Genomic DNA, 22,233 nt, shown 5'->3' with positions numbered 1-22,233 from the left:
TGATAGCTAGCTGCATTGACCCTGCCCTTGATAAAACACAGTGGACCAACACCAGCAGCTGACACGGCACCCCAGACCATCACTGACTGTGGGTACTTGACACTGGACTTCTGGCATTTTGGCATTTCCTTCTCCCCAGTCTTCCTCCAGACTCTGGCACCTTGATTTCCGAATGACATGCAGAATTTGCTTTCATCCGAAAAAGGTACTTTGGACCACTGAGCAACAGTCCAGTGCTGCTTCTCTGTAGCCCAGGTCAGGCGCTTCTGCTGCTGTTTCTGGTTCAAAAGTGGCTTGACCTGGGGAATGCGGCACCTGTAGCCCATTTCCTGCACACCCCTGTGGACGGTGGCTCTGGATGTTTCTACTCCAGACTCAGTCCACTGCTTCCGCAGGTCCCACAAGGTCTGTAATCGGCCCTTCTCCACAATCTTCCTCAGGGTCCGGTCACCTCTTCTCGTTGTGCAGCGTTTTCTGCCACACTTTTTCCTTCCCACAGACTTCCCACTGAGGTGCCTTGATACAGCACTCTGGGAACAGCCTATTCGTTCAGAAATTTCTTTCTGTGTCTTACCCTCTTGCTTGAGGGTGTCAATAGTGGCCTTCTGGACAGCAGTCAGGTCGGCAGTCTTACCCATGATTGGGGTTTTGAGTGATGAACCAGGCTGGGAGTTTTAAAGGCCTCAGGAATCTTTTGCAGGTGTTTAGAGTTAACTCGTTGATTCAGATGATTAGGTTCATAGCTCGTTTAGAGACCCTTTTAATGATATGCTAATTTTGTGAGATAGGAATTTTGGGTTTTCATGAGCTGTATGCCAAAATCCTCCGTATTAAGACAATAAAAGACCTGAAATATTTCAGTTAGTGTGCAATGAATCTAAAATATATGAATGTTAAATTTTCATCATGACATTATGGAAAATAATTAACTTTATCACAATATGCTAATATTTTGAGAAGGACCTGTATCAATCAGTTGTTGGGGCCACAAACAAAAACATGGGACTCTAGCTCGGCTCTTCAGGGATGTATATTTTAGTCACTTGAGACTGGCAACAATCACTTTAAGCCTGTTTAGTGTCAAATAGAGGATGAATATGTGGAAAAATAACTCATGTCCACAAATTAGTATGATAGGGTATCGGTAAGGCTGAGGGCCTGTTTCTCCTCCAAATGCCCTTGGAGCCTTTTTAGGAAAATAACCTCATCAATGTTTTAAAATACCAGGAGGTTTTAAGTAAAAATCTGGTGGCCTCTGCCAGGAAGCTGAAAATAGGTAATCATTTATTCTTTTAAAAGGATAACAATGACAACAACCTTATTCAATGGCCATCTCAGTTCCCAGACTTAAGCTGTAAGCGGAAGAGGTCATAACAAATTTTCATGCTTCATATAACCTTTCACATTTTGTCACATTACAACCACAAACCTCAGAATGTTTTCTTAGGGTTTTGTGTGAAAGATCAACAGAATGTAATGCATAATTTTGTCACAGGAGGAAAATGGTAGAGTGGCAAGGTTAGAGGTTGTAAAAGACCAGAAACCAGGGTTGAGGTCCACCTTCCAACAAAGAACTCAAAACGGTTGAAGACTTTATTCTCTAAATGTGCAAAGGTGTAAAAAGTGGTCCTACAAAGTACTGACTCAAAGTGACTGAATACAAATCTATTTTTGTTGGACTATCACATAATATCTGAATAAAATGTATGAAGCTTGTGGTTGTAACATGCCATGACTTGCAGCTTCTGCAAAGTATTGACTCAGCAGTGCTGACTACAAATGCAAGGATCACTTCTCAGATATGTACTTGTAAAAAATTTGGAAAACAAGCTATCCTTTGACTCACACTCCACAATTGTGCAATACTTTGTGGTAGTCTATCACACCAAATCCTATGTAAAAAAAAAAAACCTGAAAAGCCAAGAGGTGTAAATACTTTTGCAAAGGCACTGTATGTGTCTGTTGGAAAGGTTTTGCCTTTCCAACAGGTCATTTTTGTCTTTTCAAAAAACGTAGGTTTACTACGAGTCCGTGAATGGAGCATTCACCAGACACCGCGCCATGGCAAAACTGAAAGGGAGTGAATAGCAAATAGCCGAGGAACCCTTGTTTCTCCGAAATCAACCAATCCCCTGCCAGCCGGGGCGATTATTCAAATTGAGGATGATGTCACCCCTTGCGAGTCACCCTACTCTCTTGTCCGAGTTTTCCCAGTTGTCTGGTGCCCTCCACCCCCCCACTCCCCCACCCCCCAGGCTCCTAGAGTCCTTTATCTTGCCTGTTCAAACTCTTTTCTTCCATTCTCTATGCCCCACTGCACACTCACACACTCACACACACTCGAACAGTGAAGCAGCGCTGCACCACATGCATCAAGTCGCCCGCATTGTCCCTTTTCAGTGTTACTGTTGCAGTAGAATACGCTGAATGTATCTCAGACCTGTTGATTTTTATTAAGATGATTCAATTTATTTATTTTTTTATTGTGCGTTAATGTCTCATATTTCCATATTAATGTTAATTTCCTAAAACGGGATGTCTATTTGCTTGCAAATTCATTTGGTCTTAAGAGCCATTCCCACCATGTGCAGCTGTTTGCAGCCTTAAGCAATAAAAATATGAGCTTTCAGACACAAAGACAGCAATGTGCAGAGTATGAACAGATTGTATTTTAGTTGTCTGCTTCTCTGTGAGAATAATATAGCACAGGGTGTTGATTCATCTCCTCTGAATCTATTGTTTCTCTGCTCTTCTGCAGAGCACAGCTTTTCACCAGAGACTGTCTGGGTGGGCACGCCGCCTGTCTACTTGTCTGCCTGTCTGCTGCGCTGCATGCTCAGCTCCCAGCAGCCGCCTGCCCCTGTCTACCTGAGCCAGGCTTTTGTATGCTGCTCTGTTCTGGATGAGCTTATTTTTCACGTCAAGCCTGTCATGCACTCTTCGTTTTTCTTCTTTTTCTCTTTCCCCCAGGTATTGTACCGGAGTGCGAGATTAGATTGCTTTGAGTTTAATGTGTAAGGATTTTGCAGCTATCTGAAAGGAAAACAGCACATCTATCTGTATGAATGTAAAAAAGGCAGCATCTTGTCTATGGTGGATTTCCAGAGAATGCACCTCCAAACAACTTTTAGTTGCTGAGATAGACCAACACAAAGTAGTAAATGAATTTTTTTTATGTATTTAAAAATATTATTGAGTGAATTGTGTGGTTTATTGGTACCATTACGCAACTTAATTGAACAGATATACTGAGCTACCCTTTTTAGTAATAGGTGAGTTTTAATTTTAAAGCAGTATCTGTTTTTCTTAGGCTCTGACTGTATACAGTAAGATATATTGATAGGCCAAACATTTTGTGGGCTATTTTTAAAACCCTTCTATCATCACTTTTATTGCTTTCTCACTAAATACCACATAATACATGGTAAAGATTTAGTTCCCTATCACCCATCCCTAATTAGTATAAAATGGACTTCACAGCACACCTTTTAGATTTTTGGTTGTCAAAACAAATCTGAAAACTGAATATGGATTTCCTTCCACGATTAATTATGTGTCTATCACATAAAATTTCAATGGAATAAATTAAACCTTGTACCCTGCCTCCCGCCCATAGACTGCTGGAGATAGGCACCACCTTCCCCGCGACCCACTATGGAAGAAGCGGTATAGAAAATGCCTGAATGACTGACATTAAACTTGGTTGTTGCCAGCGCTGGCCTATGGTAGTATGGGGCCTTAAGCAGAATTTGGTTCCCCTCTTGCTGTTAAGAATATCTCCACCACAAACAGCATTTGAAAATTGATTTGGTGGAATCTGTGTGGGGAGAATTGGTTCTTATTTGCTGAGATATGTTTGTGAACAGACAGAGCTCAAACAGAAAGAAAAGATAAAACCTGTAGCATCAGATTGTAATTGTGGTAATACCAGAATCGAACAATGAAGATTATTTTTCACACTTTTATAATTATAGTAAACTTGCAAATTACTTATTATTTTAAACAATGTAAAATCTTTCAATTTAGCTATACTGAAACCATCAAATCAAATTTAACAGTATTCTCATTCTCAACAAACAAATATAAACATTTTTGATCCAATGTTTGTGTTAAATTTTAAGCATTTATTGAAGGCCCCTGATGGTTTGGGCACCCTTAGTTTGGTTAGGCTTTGGGCCGGCTCTGGTTGTTGCCTGACACAAAATGCTAAAGTTAAAGGGGTATAAATACTTTGGCAAGGCACTAAATATAAGTAGCTAAACAGTTGGTTAGAGGTTAAAGAGACATCCACATACTGGAGCTGTGTCTGAATAACCTTCTTTGTGTGTGCGTGCAGGTGTGTGTAAAAGGTATGGCGGCTGAGAAGGAAGAAGGTGTGAGTTGGAGCATTCTGTGCCTGTTCACTTGAGACTGATGGACATATTGGCACGGTCATCCGGGTGCAACAAAGAGAGGAAGGTGGTAGTTTTTTTCTTTTTTTTTTTTCCGTACAGGCAGTGGTTAGCGGCAGCGGAGACAGGAAGGGGCAGGGTACTGTACCCCGGCGTGCAGTTCCCGTGTTATTTATCTCATTGTTTTTTTCCGCACTGCTCTGGAGTCCAGCTGGGTCAGTCAGAGCACAAAAAGGGGCCTGGTGCTCAGTCAACCCTTAAAAACCTGGCCTCCAGTTTGGAATCAGAGACTGTTGCACAACACGTTAGTTATTTAACCCTCAGAAGATACAAATACAGGCATGTTCTCCTTGTGTTTCATGTATGCCAGCAGGAAGAGTCACATTGCACACAGGTCTGAATCTCTGAGAGACACACCCAGCTCATGAGAGACTCTGGATCATTATCACATCATCTGCACATGCAGCCATTCACACTCCAGTAACTTGAACACTGTATTAGAAATGGGGTTTGTGTGCACGAATACCAGGCTGGTGCAGGATAGGACGCGCTGGTGCAGCTGCTGCTCTCTGCACACAGAATGGACTCCTTGAAGAACACCACGAGCCAACACCGCATATCATTAGCATGCAGGATGCTTCCACGCTCACTGACAAGCAACCTGTGGGTGTTAAAGAACCCAACCAAGACCTAATTCATGGACTTTAATCATGCCTCAGGCATGCTCTTCTGCAGCATGTGGGTCAAATCTGATGTTCACCTAATATTTTTTACTGCTAAAAAATGATTTTTAGCCTTTGGTGGTTCAGGCATGTTTGCTAATGATGCTGTCAATCAGCTTTGAAACCTGATGACATCTAGGGCAGGTCAGCTAGTACCTGTCACTTTAAGTGCTGTTCCATCAGCTCCAGTACCATCTCCTAGTAAATAATGCACACAGATGCTGGGCTTATTGGACAGCGATACCACTCCAACACATTAGGGAGTGACTGTGCACATATCTGCCTTGATATTTGTTCCAATTGAACAATATGTGGTGCATTTTCTTCGTTATTTTGCTGAAGCAGCTGAACTGCACTTCCATTTACACGGTAGATTGAAGGTCGAGCCCTTTTGCTCTACATTATATATATTTAATGTGGCTAATCTTTTACTCTACGTCCAATGAGTAGTGCCTTTGTTTTTTCCCTTCCTGTCATTGCTTTATTGCCTTTCAGTTTGATTTCCTGCGTTTGGTTTGCTAGGCAGGAATAGGAGCACGCTTCCCACCTCTAGTGGTGGCTGCTGGTATTAACAAGTACAAGGCACATGAGAAGGGAAAACCAAAAACCGGTACCCGTAAAGTTCATGGGTTTACACAGGACAGGCGTCAAATGCAATAGCTGGGGATGTACTAAGGGAAACCTTCTTAATATTTTACTAATATGAAGAGCATACATTATCATATTTAAGAGGCAAAAAAACCTGTAAATATTGGAAGGTTGATACGTTAATGAATAATGTTTTTCAAAGCAGACAAGTAATTTTAAAATGCACATTTCTGAAACGGGAACGGCCTTTTGATTTAAGCGCTTCCATCAATGGAAGATGATATAGCATGCTTATGCTGGTTTTAACTATAAGGCCTGGAAAGTTTTTCCCTGAGCTTTTACATCACTTTTAGGATTGAAACAAGGATGTTGATGCTGAGCACCAACTCCCACCACAGCTGTTTAAACCAAAGCCTTGCCAGCTGCTGAATTTGTTGTCAGGATTAAAACCAAGTGTTCTAGCTATAAACAGGGATTATTTCAAAGCATTTACACTGTAAAACTGAATTAAAAACACTTCAAAGTCAAAGAAAGTTTTACGGATATTAAAATAATTTATTTCTCAGAACCTAAATCCTAAACTATTACTTTGAATGAATAAGTTACTCCTTTATTCACAAATGACTAATCTAATATTGAAAAAAAAAAAAATCAACCAAAATCAAACCAATTTAAAATTCTTAGCTCTATCCCATCGCAAAACTCCATGCAAAAGTCCCAGTTGTGTTAAAAAGTACTACATCACTTACACTTCCTTTTTTCTGAGGGAAATTTCTATTATGGTATTTTGCTTTTGCTCTGGTAATGCAGTTGAAATGCAGGGGGTAATAATGGCCTGAGAAAGCTTAAAGAAAGACTGATTATGTGGAGAAAAGTAAAGCTTGTACAATCCCTGGTGACTCGCTAATATAAATATAGATTCTGGTGACATATGTCCTTGATAGGAGTGTGCTGGTGCCTGTGTACATATGTTGTTCAGAAGTGGAGCAGAAATTGAGTCATTTATCTGAATCCGACCAGAATTTTAGTGGTACAAATTACAGTTTTTGTCACAAGCAGTCATCAGCCACTGATTTGAGTTACAGGCAGACTGGAAAAACAGACTGGGTTTATTTGGTCTCCTAGCTACTGCTCTTCTGACTTCCTCATCCTCACTGAACAAATTGTCCTTTAAATCTTTGCCTCAATGATTCATTATAAAGGTGGGGGGGGGGGGGGGGGGGGGGGACGACTTAGCTATCACTACTTCTGGCGTATATGCCCACTGTGTTATTCAGTGATGCACAAATCAGCAAAACATACATGTGATCACTCTTCTGCAGCTTTTAGCTCCTATTTCTTTAAATGAATTTTTTCCTTAACATATTTTTTGTTTTGGACATTGTTGGAATGCAGACACATACAACGTTTTTAGCTTGTATTGCTAATAGTTGCTAGCGTAATCACGGAGTACAACTGGCAAATCCCACCTGTTTTCCAAATTCTAACAAGGTTCAATTGGGTTGTGGATACCACTCACTTGTATGATTGCTTGGGCCTGTTAACTCTACATTACAGTTAAATTGTGTCGTATTTAACCTTGTAAGTTGTTGTTTTCTAAACAGAGTACCACCATTGGCTGTCCAAGTTGTTCTAACCACTGTGAGAACAATGCCTTTAAATTTTAACATCTGAAACTCACCTAATAAGTCAAAAGCTCTATAATAATGTCTTCTAAAAATATGTAAATAGTAAATGGCTTGTACTTGTATAGTTTCCCAGAGACCCCAAAGCGCTTTACACTACATTCAGTCATCACACCCATTCATACACACATTCACATACTGACAGTGGTGGACTACTTTGTAGCCACAGCTGTCCTGGGGCAGACTGACTGAAGTGAAGCTGCCATACAATCTGCGCCACCGAGCCCTCTGACCACCATCAGTAGGCAAGGTAGGTGTGCCCAAGGACACAACAACTGAGACGGCTATAGCAGAGGCTTGAACCGGCAACCCACTGGTTACAGGACGAACTCCTACCACCATTGCGGTCACCCCAATGTGGAATTGTCATTGAAATGGTAAATAAAATGCAAACAACACCAGTGCACAGTATGTCTTTCCAGTTTATTTAACTGAAATGTGTGCTCATAATTAAGACAGCATCTGTAGAGAAAAGTGAGTTAAAAGGTACTTGACGCTTCTCGTTTAGCTATTGTTTCTTCTTAAATTGAGGTAAAAATGAAAAAAGGTAGAAGTGCATGCAAACAAACGCAGTGAGCAGTGGCCGCCATCAATAACTAGCAATATCAAGGAGCCTTCCTATAACTGATAAATTGCATTTATAATGCTTTTCTCTGCTGCGCACTACTGATTCACCAATGTCAAATTAAGTAAAGCTTCACATTTCCATGCAAATAAATAAACTACCGATTAAGATGAAAGAAAATAAATCTCCTTTTGTCATTGTAAATGTTTTCAATGCATATAAATTAAAGTACTCAAAAGCAGTGAAAACTACAAATGCCAGAAAAAAAGGAAAAAATGCTGGAATGACACTACAGTTTCAGAAGTTTCCATAAATCATGTCCTTTTAGGGGCAACAAAAGAGTGTAAGTCGGTAAAGGTTATATTACTCATATACAGATAATATACCTAGCTATCACACTTTCACAGGTTTAACACAAAACATAAAGGACAGAATAATCAAAGCTGCCGTCATTAAACCCCAACATGGTTAAAATACAGATTTGACCAAAACCGATTTAAGACAGGAAACTTTCTTAAAGAAAGCAATAAAAAAATGTGCAAAATGGAGAATAATTCCACAAACAATTCCAAAATTTCAAGGTGCTAACACATTGTAAATGCTAGATAATGTTAGCTTAGGCTAATGCTTTGAGATAGCAAACTAGTTTAAATGAAATTGTTTGTCACAGAATAAAAAAGATCAAGTCTAGTTCAGTGTTGTGATGTATGGGCCTTAAGGCAGTTAACATTAAAGAAAAGAAAATTCCCTTTTGTAAATCTAAACACTAATTCATAAAAACTGAAAAGCCCAAAAATGCCTACTGCCAAACAAAAAAAATTGCTGGAATAAAATTTCATTTATGTAGGGTTCTACAGATTATGTTTTTTTAAAGTGTCACAGAAGAGTGTGAGTTGGTTGAGGTGTTCTTAGTCATAAAAATAAAATAACTAGTGATAAAACACTTGGCGAAAATAGAGATTTGGCCAAAATTGAGTAAAGACAGTAACCTGATCTAGGCCTCTTTATTTTAACAAAATATCACAAAATGTGCAAAATAAGAGAATAAAATCTCAGTTTAATCCAAAATTTCACTGAGCTAACACATGCTACTTGCTAGCTATTGTTTTTCGAGGTTGATGCTGTGAGAAGGCAAATTAGCTTAAAATAAAAACTCTTGTCAGTAAATATTAAAATCGTTCAGTTTTGATATTAAGTGTCTTGGTGATTCAGTTTATTTACCAATATTGTAAAATAATACATTTCAAATTAGAAAACATATAAGCACAACTATTTGCCTGATACAAAGTATAGCCTAGCTTAACTAATTCACAACAATCTGGTGTAACAGACCAGAATTCCTATGAGTGTGTTACCCATACACATTAATACGGGTCTATGGTGTTATTGTCCATGGTGCTGTACTCCGGGTTAATCCTCCCCATTGCCAATGCCCAACCGTGTTTCATTTCTCATGCTTTTGGTCTCTCTTCTTTTAATTTCTCACCAGTAAACAAACCAAATTTATCTATTAATTTAAGCCATTACATATCTGTAGTTAAGTATTTTTATTTATTTTGAAAATAAAATGTTAAAAATGTTGAATTACAGCCTGTTTCAATTTATTTAGCCTCTTATGCTCATTAAGGAAACTTGACTCCTATGAAATATGACAGATTTTGATGCCTGATCAAATCAAAACAAGTCAGTTCCTTCGGTAAATAATTGGCATGAATAGACTTCAAATTATATGCATTTTCCTGAATTACAATTAAAAGTGTCATAGCTTATCATATAGAAGTATGAAATAAAAACAGTCTATCTTGCCATAAATTTAGGGACAATCACCTGGGTCTTCGATGGAAAAAGACTTCATACACACAGGTGATTAAAAAAGTTTCCTCCATGGCTTGTTTTTCTACACGCAGCTGTCATCTAGCCCCTCTGGATGTGAACAAAGAGGATCGGGAGCTAAATAAACTGGGGTAGAAGAACACTTCTAAACAAGAAATGAACTAGAAGCTAAGGATTTCAAGCAACAAAATAATGGCAAGTTTTTTTTTGTCTGACTTAATCTTGTAGCATAATAATGTTTGTTTAAAAATTCTAGAGGCCCAAATTTATCTAGCCTAGTAGAGAACTAAAAAATAATATATAATAAAACCTTTCCATAGGAGATCACTTAAGCAAAAGGTTGAACCAGTTCTATTTGATGAAGACTATTTTCACTCTAATGTAATGAATTTTTGTTTACTGGCATTACAGGACTGGTCATCTAAGCCCTAAAAATTTGAGCGAGAGGCAATAAATTATTCATACAGTACAAAAGCAGAGGCAGGTAATTGGACTTAAGACTATGCAGAGCAATCTGCTGTTCCAGAACAAATTCAATGCAAACTCAAATGCGGGCACTGGAGGACAAAAGCAGTCCAAGGTCGGCCGGTTCACTCTGCCAGCCTTTAACGTCCCTGCTGAGCGTGTGGAGAAAGGAGTGCAGTTGTCAGTGGAGTGGAAATGTGGTCTTTGAAGATAACGGCCTAAAAATGTAAAAGTCTTTTGCTTTTTGATGCACCTGCTGCTCACTCCCTTTTTTGTCCACTTTCTTACCATTCACAGCAGCAGAGGAAGGAGCATGACGACCCCTCAGGCCCACGGAATTTGCCAGAACTGGGCGTGTCTGTGCACTGTGCGATGAATGTGTGCAGGTCTGTCTGGGGAACTTGTTCCCTTGTTTGGGCCTATGGGAAGAAAACAAGTCTGAATATGGTAAAATACAATTTTGGCATAGAAAATCAAAATCCACCCCTTGAATTTATCTGGTAGAAAACAAAAAAAATAGTCAAACCAAAATTATATTTGCAAATACTGAGTCAGAAGTATGGGTCAGAGCTAAGCAAAGGCAAAGAGTATACCATGATGGCGTCGTAGGCTCCAGTGATGAGAGCGATGAAGAGGGACAGCACCATGTAGATGAACAGGGAGATGAAGGTGTAAAGGTAGACCTGGCTGAATATCCACACCAGTGTGCTGCTTTGCTCCATCTCAGCAAATGTCACAAACATGTCGTCCCCATTGATGAGAGAAAACAGACACTCTGACACCGTGGACAGGGAGCGAAACTGTAGACATACAATCCATGTTAAAGATCAACTTTCATCTCATTTTACAGCCCGCAAACATGAAAGTATGAAACATAAACTCTAAAACAAAACGTTACTACCATACATAAATGATGACATGTTAGAAACAGTCAGGGTTGAAGGATGAGGACACAACACAGTTCATTCCACAGTGATGGCGGATAGTTCTAGGGGAGTCAGCAGTCAAATCCTTGATTGTTTGACAGCTGTTGTTTGTGAGCCTAAAGTTTCTCAAATCAGAACATGTTGTTTAACTCAACTCTGCTGACATAATATTACGTAGTTATTACCCGGTCTCCCTAAACCTTTTTGTCGCATGGAAACCCACTCTGACGTTTTTCTCAGAGCTACATGAAGGAGAGAGTATTTGACTGCAGCCGCAGTCTAAGTGAACAGTTTTTCAACTTCCCTTCCAACCACAATGTGTAGCATTGGCTTGAAGTAATTTTTTTAGGGCAAACGACATGTTGCTGTGAGAAAACTATTACTTCACAGACTTATGTAGTTTGAGTGCTGAGACAGATGGTGTTTTCGGAATCACGTTTTGACAGTTGCGTTACTATAGTGCAATTCAACTCTCAGAAGTAGAACATGAACTGATTGTGTGTGTTATAGCAAGATATTGAGCTGCCTTCATGCACTGTTGCTATACTTTATAAAACCTCTGCACAGCTGGCTAATAATAAAGTATATAGAGACACAGTTGTACAGCTAAAAATGGGGTGCTGGCAAATTAGAGGTCAACTGGGCATGTCCCTGTTAGCTTTTAAATGCCTACTTTGGGTGTCGGTCTGTTAGGTCTCCAAACTACTGCCTTTCAGACAAGATTTCTTTTTGATGTCAACTTTCTCACTAGACTAATTAGCATAAAAATGTTATTATGTCATATTGTATCTAAAGACTTTTCAGCTCTTTCATCTTAGATGGCTATTGTTAGGAATTGAATCGCAAGCTAAGTGTTACATAACATCATCACTTCACGGCAACTTTCAGCAGAACTCTAGCCTGTCTTCCACTCTTGTTGTTTTCTTGAGTGAGGACATAGAAATAAATTGAACTATTGTGAGCTACAAGCACAGACAGAACAGACAAAGCAGTAAAAATGATAATATACGTTCCTTAGTGTAGTAACCTATTATTTAGGGGATTTTTTGTTGTTGCTCTAGCATTTGTAAGGGTATCTTTAGAACAGAATACAAAACGATCAAATGAAACTCCAAGCAAAACACTATACAATAAGTAATTAATATTTATTATCAATTATCTTCTAATAATAATTCTGCATGAACACAAAATTATATGCATTGAGACCTTTTATGATAACTGAATTGTACTGACATTAACTGCTAGTCTCCTGGTTAAAAGCACTGCAGAGTGTGAGTTCTGTACCTTAGTATGGTAAGGTCCCAGGACAATCCATCCACAGAAACAGTATCCCAAATAAATAACAGCTACACAGCTGCAGAAGCGGATAACATTAGGAAAAGCAGCTCTTAGAGTCACAATCAAGATCTGAAGCAAAATGGGAAGAGAGAAGCCAACTTCATGAACATCTAAAACACAGAAAAGATGTGAGAAAATATTCTTGCAGAACAAAACTTCCAATTACATTGTATTTCTGAAAGAAACTAAAGTAGCGGATGACTCCCACCCACACCAGCAGAGTGGATGTTCCCAGTAGGATCCCGCAAATATCATAGGAGGACAAAGTCTGCATCACAAGAGGTCACAATTAAAACATAAATTACAATATTATTCAGTATAGAATGTTTTCTACTTTAGCAAAAGGTGACATTTTTACAACACGTGTAGAGCTGAACGTAGTGTTCAGGATTTCTAAACAATTTCCAAGTCAAAATTCCATACTACTCCCAACTCAAATTTCCAGATTTCCATTCACTGGTATAAATAAGGATGGATGGATGGATGAATGAATACAACCTTTAGAGAAAAGAATAGGGAATAAGATCTGGAAATACAACTATTTATATATATTTCTTACTCCATTTTCTCTTTTCATATTTTCCAGATCAAAATGCTTCATCAAATTCAAAATGTTTCCAGAATGCGTAGGAACCCTGAGTCCACTGAGACAGTGCACTGAAGCTACCTTGGACTCTATTCCAATTTTGATGAAGCTGCCGACGATGGTAAACATGTCACTGATGATGAGCAGGATGTACCAGCCATTGATGAATTCCATTCTGTCCCCCCAGCTAACAGTGTGTTCCAGTTTGTGTTTGAAAAACTGCACATATTCCTGGGAGAGGAGAGGGAACATGGTCAGGATCAAGATATAACACAAGTGGACAACAGTATTATTAATGGATCATAATTTTGTTTGCGCTTGTCATCAAGACATAACAATGACAACTATCTATTTACATCGACTACATCCCATTTACAGGCATTTCCAAAGATCTACATCTGAACTGTAAAGATGCACCTATCTGCTTTAATTTCCCTGTACTGAGATAAAATTGTCAGACATCAAGATAAAGAAAAGTACAGAAGTGTCGGTTCTTTTTTCCTACATGTTGAAGGAGGATTCCTTTGAGGATGGAGCGGCCACAGAGCACCAGCGACAGCAGGCAGACAATTGCCACCACCACATCGAAGAACTCTCTTACGTAGCTCTCCGCTGATGGAGGAGGACAGAAATGAGTAGAATTAAAGCGATTTTTTTATTATAAAAAAAAAACTGACAGATGAGTTTGAACCAATCCTACTCTGACTCACCGTGTCCGGACACGTTAGGGTCTTTACATTCTTTTATGGATGCCTGGTTCTGTAGGAAGATCTTAACTTTGCCGCTGTGAGCTTTGTTGTTGAAGACGATCTGAGAGCACAGAACCAGATGAGAAAAAGAAAAAATATGTGGAAAAGCGTCTGATACCCCCTGTTAGGTATGGTGGAGATCCAGCTTTGTAAAGTTTTAAAGGAGAAGACTAAGTTTTGTTCTAGTGACAAAAGAGGGTCGTACTGTATTGAAAGCATTGATGCCCCCAATTGTGCCACCTGTGATGTTGTTAAACCTGATAATTTCTTAACTGAATAAATAGACAGTTCCATTTCTGCAGGGCACAATAAAGCAGTCATCAGTTTGGAATGCGGCCAAAAGACGTCCACTCTTATGCATTTTCTGCGACTCTTCCAGTCTCTGTATTTCTGTAGCAATATGCTGATGACACTCTGTGAAACTCTAAGCTCAGTGGCCACTTCTGTCTGAGAACATCCAGTTTAAAGCCTTGCAATGGCGAGTTACTGTTGATAAACTGTTAGGTGTCATCTTGGTCTTGTGAAATCAAAATGTAAACAGCATGATGAGGAGGACTATTTAAATACTAATTCTGACTGAACCAGGAAATATATTGGTCGATTCATGGATCAAACATCTTTTGTGAATTTTGCCATGAAGCTCCTTGTTAGAGAACAGCAAGTTGTGCAAAATGTACAGAAGACGTTGGCCACATGCATTAAAAAGTATAGAGAAGGTCACAAAGCCAAACATCTCTAACTTTTTGTAAGTAGTGTATATGAAGGAATGAACGACCAGATTCACCTTGCAGAGTTAAAGCTGCAGTAAGGATTTTTGAGAAAACGGTGGACTTAGCCCGAAAGTGTTAACAAGCACACCCCTAGAGGTCCCTCCCCATTGCTCTCTGTTGTGCTACAGCCCTCCCTCCACAGTGGAGCCTGCCGTGACACAGCATGCTTTTTGTCATCAGTCTTCTTCTGTTTAACTATCTTTGTTTTCTGAGCAGGTGCCACTCAAGAAATTGACAGTTTTCCTGTAAGGTTAGGTTGTTTCTCAGCCATTAGCACAGCTGCAGCCCACCGGCAGTCTTGAGGGGTGTGAATAACGTGGCTTTATTCGTTTCTTAGCTGAGGGGCTCACCTTCTGGTGTTGCATAGAATCAGAACAGTGGCCACAAAATGCCAGAAAGGTCTACAGCAGAATGAATGCAAAATTCTGCTCCAATGCAGGGTCACTTTACTTTCCCCAGAGCTGCTGCAGGACAGCAAGTTATGTAAATTAATGCACCTGCAAGACCTTGACTGATGTCATGCATCAGAGCCAATGTGGCAAAATCAATCACCCTTCATGCAGTTAGGAAGATGGTAAATGCTAAGACGTTCATCAACTTACAAACTCCTTTCTCTCTTCAGCTGCTTTTGAGAAGATTTTTCTGCAATGGTTTTAACATTTTTTAAAAAGCCTTCTGCATAAGCTCCAAATAAATAAACAAAGAGTAAAACTATATAAAGAAAGACATCTTGCATAATTAATAATTTCAATGGAAGACTTTAAGGTTGTTTTTAAATAGAAATCATTGAAAAAGAATCTCACCGTGATGACGAAGGTGTAGCAGTCGGGGATTTCATTGTTGATTATTGTCTGAATATTGATGGCCTTCAGCTGGAAATCAACTGTTACATTGATCAACCTGCAGAGGAAACAAGTACAGTGCTTAGCAGAAGTGTTTGCCCCCTCACAGATTTCTTTTGTTTTAAAGTAATTTTAATAGTCAATTAAAAGGCCGCTTTAAAATGGTTCGTTTACTAACGAAAAAATGCAAATTATACCAACCTTGCCTCCGTGTCAAAAAGTTATCATCTGTCATGTTTCGTGAATTAACAGTGATTAACCATATTTGTTTGAAAATTTATTTTACCAGCCAAACCCAAGCCCGATTACTGTCTGACTTGCAGAGTCAAGAAATCACTTAAATAGAACCTGTCTGACAACATGAAGTAGGCTAAATGATCCCAAAAAACAAAACATTACACCCCGACCTAGATAAATTCAAGAACAGATGAGAAACAAAGTCACTGTCATCTATTTGTCTGGAGAAGCCATTTCTAAGGTTTTGAGACTACAGAGAACCATGGAGACAACAATCATCCACAAATGGAGAAAACATGGAACAGCAATGAACCTTCACAGGAGTGGCCGACTCTGAGAACGCATCAAGGACAATCCAGGATGTCACAAAAGAATGGCAAACAACTTCTAAAGAACTGCAGGCCTAGCTTGCCACAGCGAGGGTCAGTGGTTATGATTCAACAGGCAGAATAGACATCCATGGGAAACTTCCAAGGCAAAAACTGTTCTGACCAAGAAGAACAAAAAAGAGAAAATATTCTGTGAGAGTGTCCCAGCCATATTCTGTGAGTTTTACATTTGGCATAAAACTAACGCAGCATTCCAGTAAAGGACAATCCTGCTGACAGTCGAACCTGGTGGTAACAGTGTGATGGTCTGGGGCCGCTTAACTGCTTTAGGACCCGGACGACTTGCTGTCATTGATGGAACCATGAATTCTGTTCCCAAGCAGAAAATCCTGAAGAAAAATGTCCGAGCATCAATTCCTTATCTTAAGCTCAAGAGCACTTGGGTTATGCAGCAGGACTGTGATCCAAAACACCAGCAATTCCACCACTGAATGGCTCAAAATAAAAATGGTGGTTTGGAGTGACCTCATCAATATCTGGACTTGAATCAGATTAAGATACTGTAGCCTGATCTGATCTTCATGCTCGAAAATCCTCCAATGTGTTCGAATAAAAAATATTCTGCAAAGAAAGAGTAGGTCAAAATATCCACATTGTGTCATGAAAGGCCAGTCATTGGGTTTAGGGGACAGTATTTTTTTCACAGGTGGGTTAAGATCCTGTTTTTTTCCCATTAAAACATGAAATTATCATTCAGAAACAGTATTGTGTATTTACCCAGTTCATCTTTGATATTAAAATTAGTTTGATGATTTGAAACATTAAAGAGTGACAAAAAAGCAAAACCAATAAATCTGTGTGTGCATGTGTGTGTGCGAGGTAAATTATATACAAATATTTGTATTAAATAGATAAAGCAACATCTAACTTGTGAAACTGGAGAGTGAAATTCTTGAAGTTGCCGTTGCTTGGTGCAGAACTGTCAGACGTTGGATCGAGCCCAATGCAATCTGGAAAACGACATCAGAAAATAGCCATGGAGGAACTGAATAATCCATATGAGGAAGTTCTGTAAAAATGATCATCTTTTTACACATCACATGAAGCCAACATGAATTTTCTGCACTTCCTCTATGGCTTTTAAATGTGGAATCGCAAACTTGGAGCAGGACTTCTATCTTTAAATTTGCAGTACTATTTTAATCACTATCTGTTATTAGTTTAATGATAACTGCAGAATCAGCAGATGTGTACAAATAACACAATTCCCAAGCAGATACCTGGTTTGTGGCAGCAAATAAATGGAAAATAAACTTGTCCATGTGTTTCCACTCACAGCACATAAGTCTTTTATAAGTAGGGCACAGTTGCAGAGCATCATGTGACAAAAAATTATTTCCACCAGGGCCATGAAAACAGTGATTTAAAGGAAGAAGCTGCTGGTTCTGCTGTTAAATACAGAGAAAAAACGTCATAAGTAAAATGTCTACAGAAGAAACAACGACTCCTACCTGTGACAACATGTGGGTCAATGTCAAATGTGTCGTTGACGGGGTCGATAGTGCCTGTCTTATAGTACCTCTGGCAGAGGGAGAGAGCACTTCCATTTACACCAACGCCCTTTACATATGCATACCGACCCAGAGAGATCTGAGGTAGAGTCATGTACTTCAAAAGAAAAGAGGAAAGGTGTGATAATTAAACTCCGGGATCTGATGTCCAGCTGGTGATTCAGTTTTTAAATAGCTTGTAGTGCCTCGCAAATGTATTTAGGTTTGTCAGATAACATTTGTGGATAAACAGCAGCAGACAGGTCAGGGATAAAGTTGAAGAGCAGTTTAAAGCAGGTTTAGGTTATGAAACAATAACCTCTAGATTTGAACATCTCAGGGCATAACTGCAAAATTGTACTTTTTGGTCTACATGCAAAATGCAATATGTGGCAGAAAACAACCACATTGTAAAACATGGTAGTGGAAGCATGATGCTGTGGGAATGCTTTTTTTCTGCAGGGACAGGAAGGTTGGTCTACGTTAATGGGAAGATGAGTGAAGCTCATCTCACCATGGCTAAGAAAAGGTATGTACCTATTATAATTCACACAGCCCATTCATGTGTTAGAATGGCCTAGTCAAAGCCCAGACCTAAAACTCATAGGGAGTTGGGTGCAAGCTGTTGTTCACAGATGCTTTCCGTCAATCTCAATGTGCTGGAGCTATTTTGCGCAAAAGAATAGTCTCTAGATTGCTGGTAGATCCATAAACCAAAAGAAAGTTTCCTGTAAATGCAGGAAACGGTTGTTCCATGAAGATTCCGGGTGGTGACCAGAAATGGATGCCACACTTTTCAGATTTTTCTTTTTGAGAACCATGTATCCGATTCCATCCACTCCCGAATTAAGCACAACTTTGTGTTGGTTTATCCTCTAAAATCCCAATGGAATACATTGAAGTGTGAACTTGTAATGAGGTACCAATACTTTTGAAAGGCACTGTATATTTCAGACTCAGCCACTGGCAACCATTAGTCTACCTGATCTATGACAAAACTGATGTGGTTGTACAGCTCCAACTGCGTGTGGACAGCTTGGGGATGGTTGTCCTGGTAACCCTTCAGGAAGAGGTGCTTGAATGCCGCTGTGTTTTCCTCCTTGAATGTCACGACCATCTGGTTGCTCAGCCCAAACAGCACCAACTGGAAGGCAGACCCGAACAGAAAATTACTCAGCGACGACATGGTGCAACCAAGAGGCTGTGACTGCTGAATGTCACACAGTACTTCTGTGGATCATAATTGTATCTACCTGCACGGTCACAATGATGATTTTGAGCAGCTGCAGGCCCAGTTTGAAAGGCTTGCGCCTCTTCGCGTGATACTTGTCACAAGGACTCATGAAGAAGTACTTGAGTTTTCGCCTCAGGGCCTCCTCTTCTTCCTCCTCATCTTTATCCAGGAGCTGTCGGTGAAACTCAGAGCCCACCAGACCAGTGGGATGGTGGCTCCCGCATCCAAGCACATCTTGAGACCCATAGCTGGACATGGAGGACAGCAGTTTATGCTTTTCTAAGAAGATCAAAGGAGGACAGTAGATCAGTACAGGGTCTCCTACCCTCCTGTTGTGAGCAACAATTTTTATTTCTGAACACAAGAAAGTGAACCATTCATCTCACCAGTCATGAAACTAGTATCTCAGCAGTTCTGTTCCTGTATGATAGCTATAGATGAATTGTAATGAAGTCTATGAATAAATTATCAAAACATATCTGTGTAAAAAAAAACAATACTTTTGGGGGAAAGAACAGTCTATAGCTATCTGGAGTGTTTGCGGATCAAACAGTTTCTGTGAGAAGTTTAAATACACAGTTGATGAATTTTGAGGTATTACACTGAGTCAGTGACAGATACCCTCAGCATGATGCTGCCACCACCATGCTTCAGAGTTCCTACGGTGTTCTTGGGTTTTAAAACCTTCACATTGACTTCTCTAAACATTGCTTGTCGATGTGGCCAGCTGCAAGTTTCAGTTGAGCTTTAATGTGTTGATTTTGGAGCATGAGCCTCTTTCGTGGTCAGCAGGTTCTCAGTCCATGCTGATTAAAACTCTCTTCACTGTGGACCAAGACTCTGGTGTTTCTGTTGATTACAGGCTCAAACCTGTGCAGTTCCTAGGTTATTCTTAAATATCTTAAACCAATGTGATTTCCACTCATAGAAATCACTAAAAGTCCAAAATCAATATAGGAATTAAAGCCAATGATGACAGTTTGTAAAACCGTGACTGAAACTGTATCTTAACACTGCAGATGTTTTAGACTATGAGGCCATTGAGAACTTTGGCAGCTTATTGCTGCAGGAAGCAGGTAAATTCAGCTGACTGGAAAGGATTTGGAATGAAACCCTCTTGTTTATAAAAAGTCTCATTGTTGACAGTGCATATCAGACATCCTGGCCAAACTGAGTAATCATAGAAGAAGGGTCTGGTTCAGGGATGTCCCCATGAGCCAGAAAATCAATAAGGTGGAGCATTTTCTAGTGGAGAAAGGAAAACCATCCAGAAGGTCAACCATTAGTAATGTAGCCAATCAATTAGACACATAGCATGGCCGGACGGAAGCCTCTCCCTAGTAAAAAGCACTGAGAGGTTGTCAGACCAGAAAAAACACATTCTTTAGTCTGATTAATAGAACAAAATCAAACATTTTAGCCTGAAGCATCATTTCTGGAGAAAAACAGGCACTGGCCATAATCTGGCTGAAATCAGTCCAACTGTGAAGCATGGTGGTGGGAGTGTCATATTGTGGGAATGGTTTTATGCAGCAGGAATTGGGCAACTAATCCGCTTAGAGGGCAAGGGGATGATAGCTAAATACAGAGAGATTACTTTAAAACCCTGCTGCAATGTGCTCTGGAAATCATAATAATCTGAGAAGAACTCAAAGAATACAGCCAAGATAACAAAGGAGTGGCTTCAAGACCTGTCTGCGAATGTCTTAGAGTGTCCCAGCCAGACGCTGGACTTAAATCCAACTGAACATCTCTGAAATAGGTCATCACTGTTACCTATCCAATCTTACTGAGGCTGAGAGAATCAGCAGGTAAGAATGATGGAAAATACTCCAAAACAGGTGTGGAGCCTGTAGAGACATATCCGTGAAGACTTGATTGCAGCCAAATGTGCTTCAACACGTTTTTTGTGCCATGGCTGGAAATACTTATATACCTATTATAATTAAAGGTTAATTTAATTTTTCTACACATTAAAAAATATTATAGTTTTCTTTAGAATATAAGCTATTCAGAGTTATTTACTTAAGACAATTATAAGCTTTGAGAAAAAAAATCTATCACTACAATTTTGAAACAGTGAAGCGGTGTAAATACTTTCTGATGGTACGGATGAACGACTATGACATAACGACATGTTGACTCTAACACACCTGTACAGTTGACTACCTCTGCTGTAATTTATTTGCATAATCCACACACAAAAATGACAAAAATAAATATCTGAATAAATGAAATCCACAATGGCAGAGAGACCTGTGTAATTACTGGAAGGACTATGTAATTACACATGACCACAGCCACAGCAGCAGAATCTATGGCGTACATCCATGATCCAACAATTACAGGGCCACACGTCTCTCAATTAGATGGTCAGTAATAAGCCACAGACATTGCCATATTAAATAATGAAATAAATTGTATTTTTGAAGCTAAATTAGAGGTGTTTTTTGTTGTGGTTGCAGATTTAGAAGCTAACATCAGGTTATGACTGAGCAATACCTCTCCTACTGTAATAAAATCTGCAGAATGTCCCTTTAAGCTTTCATTCACCCAGCATAAATCAAGCTAAGACACAAACAAAACACTCTGCCGAGCAAAGGTGGAATGGTTTTGCTACAGTCAATCAACAGAAAATGAATCGTGAGGCTGAGAGGAAGAAGCAGGACAGACCTGTGGCGCTGTCCGGGATGAAGGTGTAACCTGAGGACGCCATGACGATGACTGAGGTCACGGAGGGGTCATTACCAGCAGAGAGATGGGCAACAGGACGGATTCATCTCCTCAGATTGTGTCTGATTTCGTCGCAGACGGAGGATGCTCGGTGGCGCAGTGTAAGCGAAGGTAAACGCAGCGCAGCTTCCGGATAACCACGTGACCGCAGCTACGTCACTGAAAGCAGGAGCTGGGCGAAGACGTCGGGTACAGACAGCTGTATAATTACACGTTCCTTATTTCATGTCATACCCGGTTTGGGAGGGGCCTATCACCAGATTAGTAACAAAGGGACAGACAGTGTTTTATGGTGGCCACCACAAAGCCCTGACCTCAGTCCTAGAGGTGGAGCTGAAAAGGTGAGCAAGGCTGCCTACAAACCTGACTCAGTTCCACTAGCTCTGTGAGGAAGGATGGGCCAAAATTCCAGACAATTATTGATGGAAGCCTGTGAAATGATACCCACAATCCGAACAGACCCGGTCCAAGACTGGTTTGGACCCTGAACATAATTTGGTGACCCTTCCAACTTCAATCAATTAAACTCAACACGTTTTTCTTTGGTGTTATCATGAATAAAACAGGTATTATACAGCTAACATGATCGTTAGTGTAAGAGCAGGCATGTTGTTGACATGTTCTTGCCATCATTGTTTTACTGTATTTTTAAAAAATGAACATTTTAAATATGGGTTGCCAGAAAACATT

At 39.8% G+C, this 22,233-nt stretch overlaps 1 protein-coding gene across 1 annotated transcript; it reads right to left on the bottom strand.

Annotated features, from left to right (window-relative positions):
• Positions 1-7,790: 7,790 nt before the first annotated feature.
• Positions 7,791-21,834, bottom strand: LOC124863542 (mucolipin-1-like). The gene is made up of 13 exons (XM_047357960.1): positions 21,484-21,834; positions 18,830-19,089; positions 18,559-18,720; positions 17,538-17,694; positions 16,955-17,036; positions 15,422-15,518; positions 13,810-13,909; positions 13,605-13,711; positions 13,181-13,330; positions 12,680-12,781; positions 12,460-12,582; positions 10,843-11,049; positions 7,791-10,668 (listed from the first exon to the last, which is right to left on the bottom strand). The coding sequence occupies exons 1-13, from the start codon at positions 21,524-21,526 to the stop codon at positions 10,534-10,536; spliced, it is 1,725 nt and encodes a 574-aa protein (XP_047213916.1). The 5' UTR covers positions 21,527-21,834; the 3' UTR covers positions 7,791-10,533.
• Between the last annotated feature and the right edge of the window lie 399 nt (positions 21,835-22,233).

This window comes from Girardinichthys multiradiatus, chromosome X (genome assembly GCF_021462225.1).
Source record: "Girardinichthys multiradiatus isolate DD_20200921_A chromosome X, DD_fGirMul_XY1, whole genome shotgun sequence".
Lineage (NCBI taxonomy): Eukaryota > Metazoa > Chordata > Actinopteri > Cyprinodontiformes > Goodeidae > Girardinichthys > Girardinichthys multiradiatus.
This window is presented reverse-complemented; position numbering and strand designations above follow the sequence as displayed.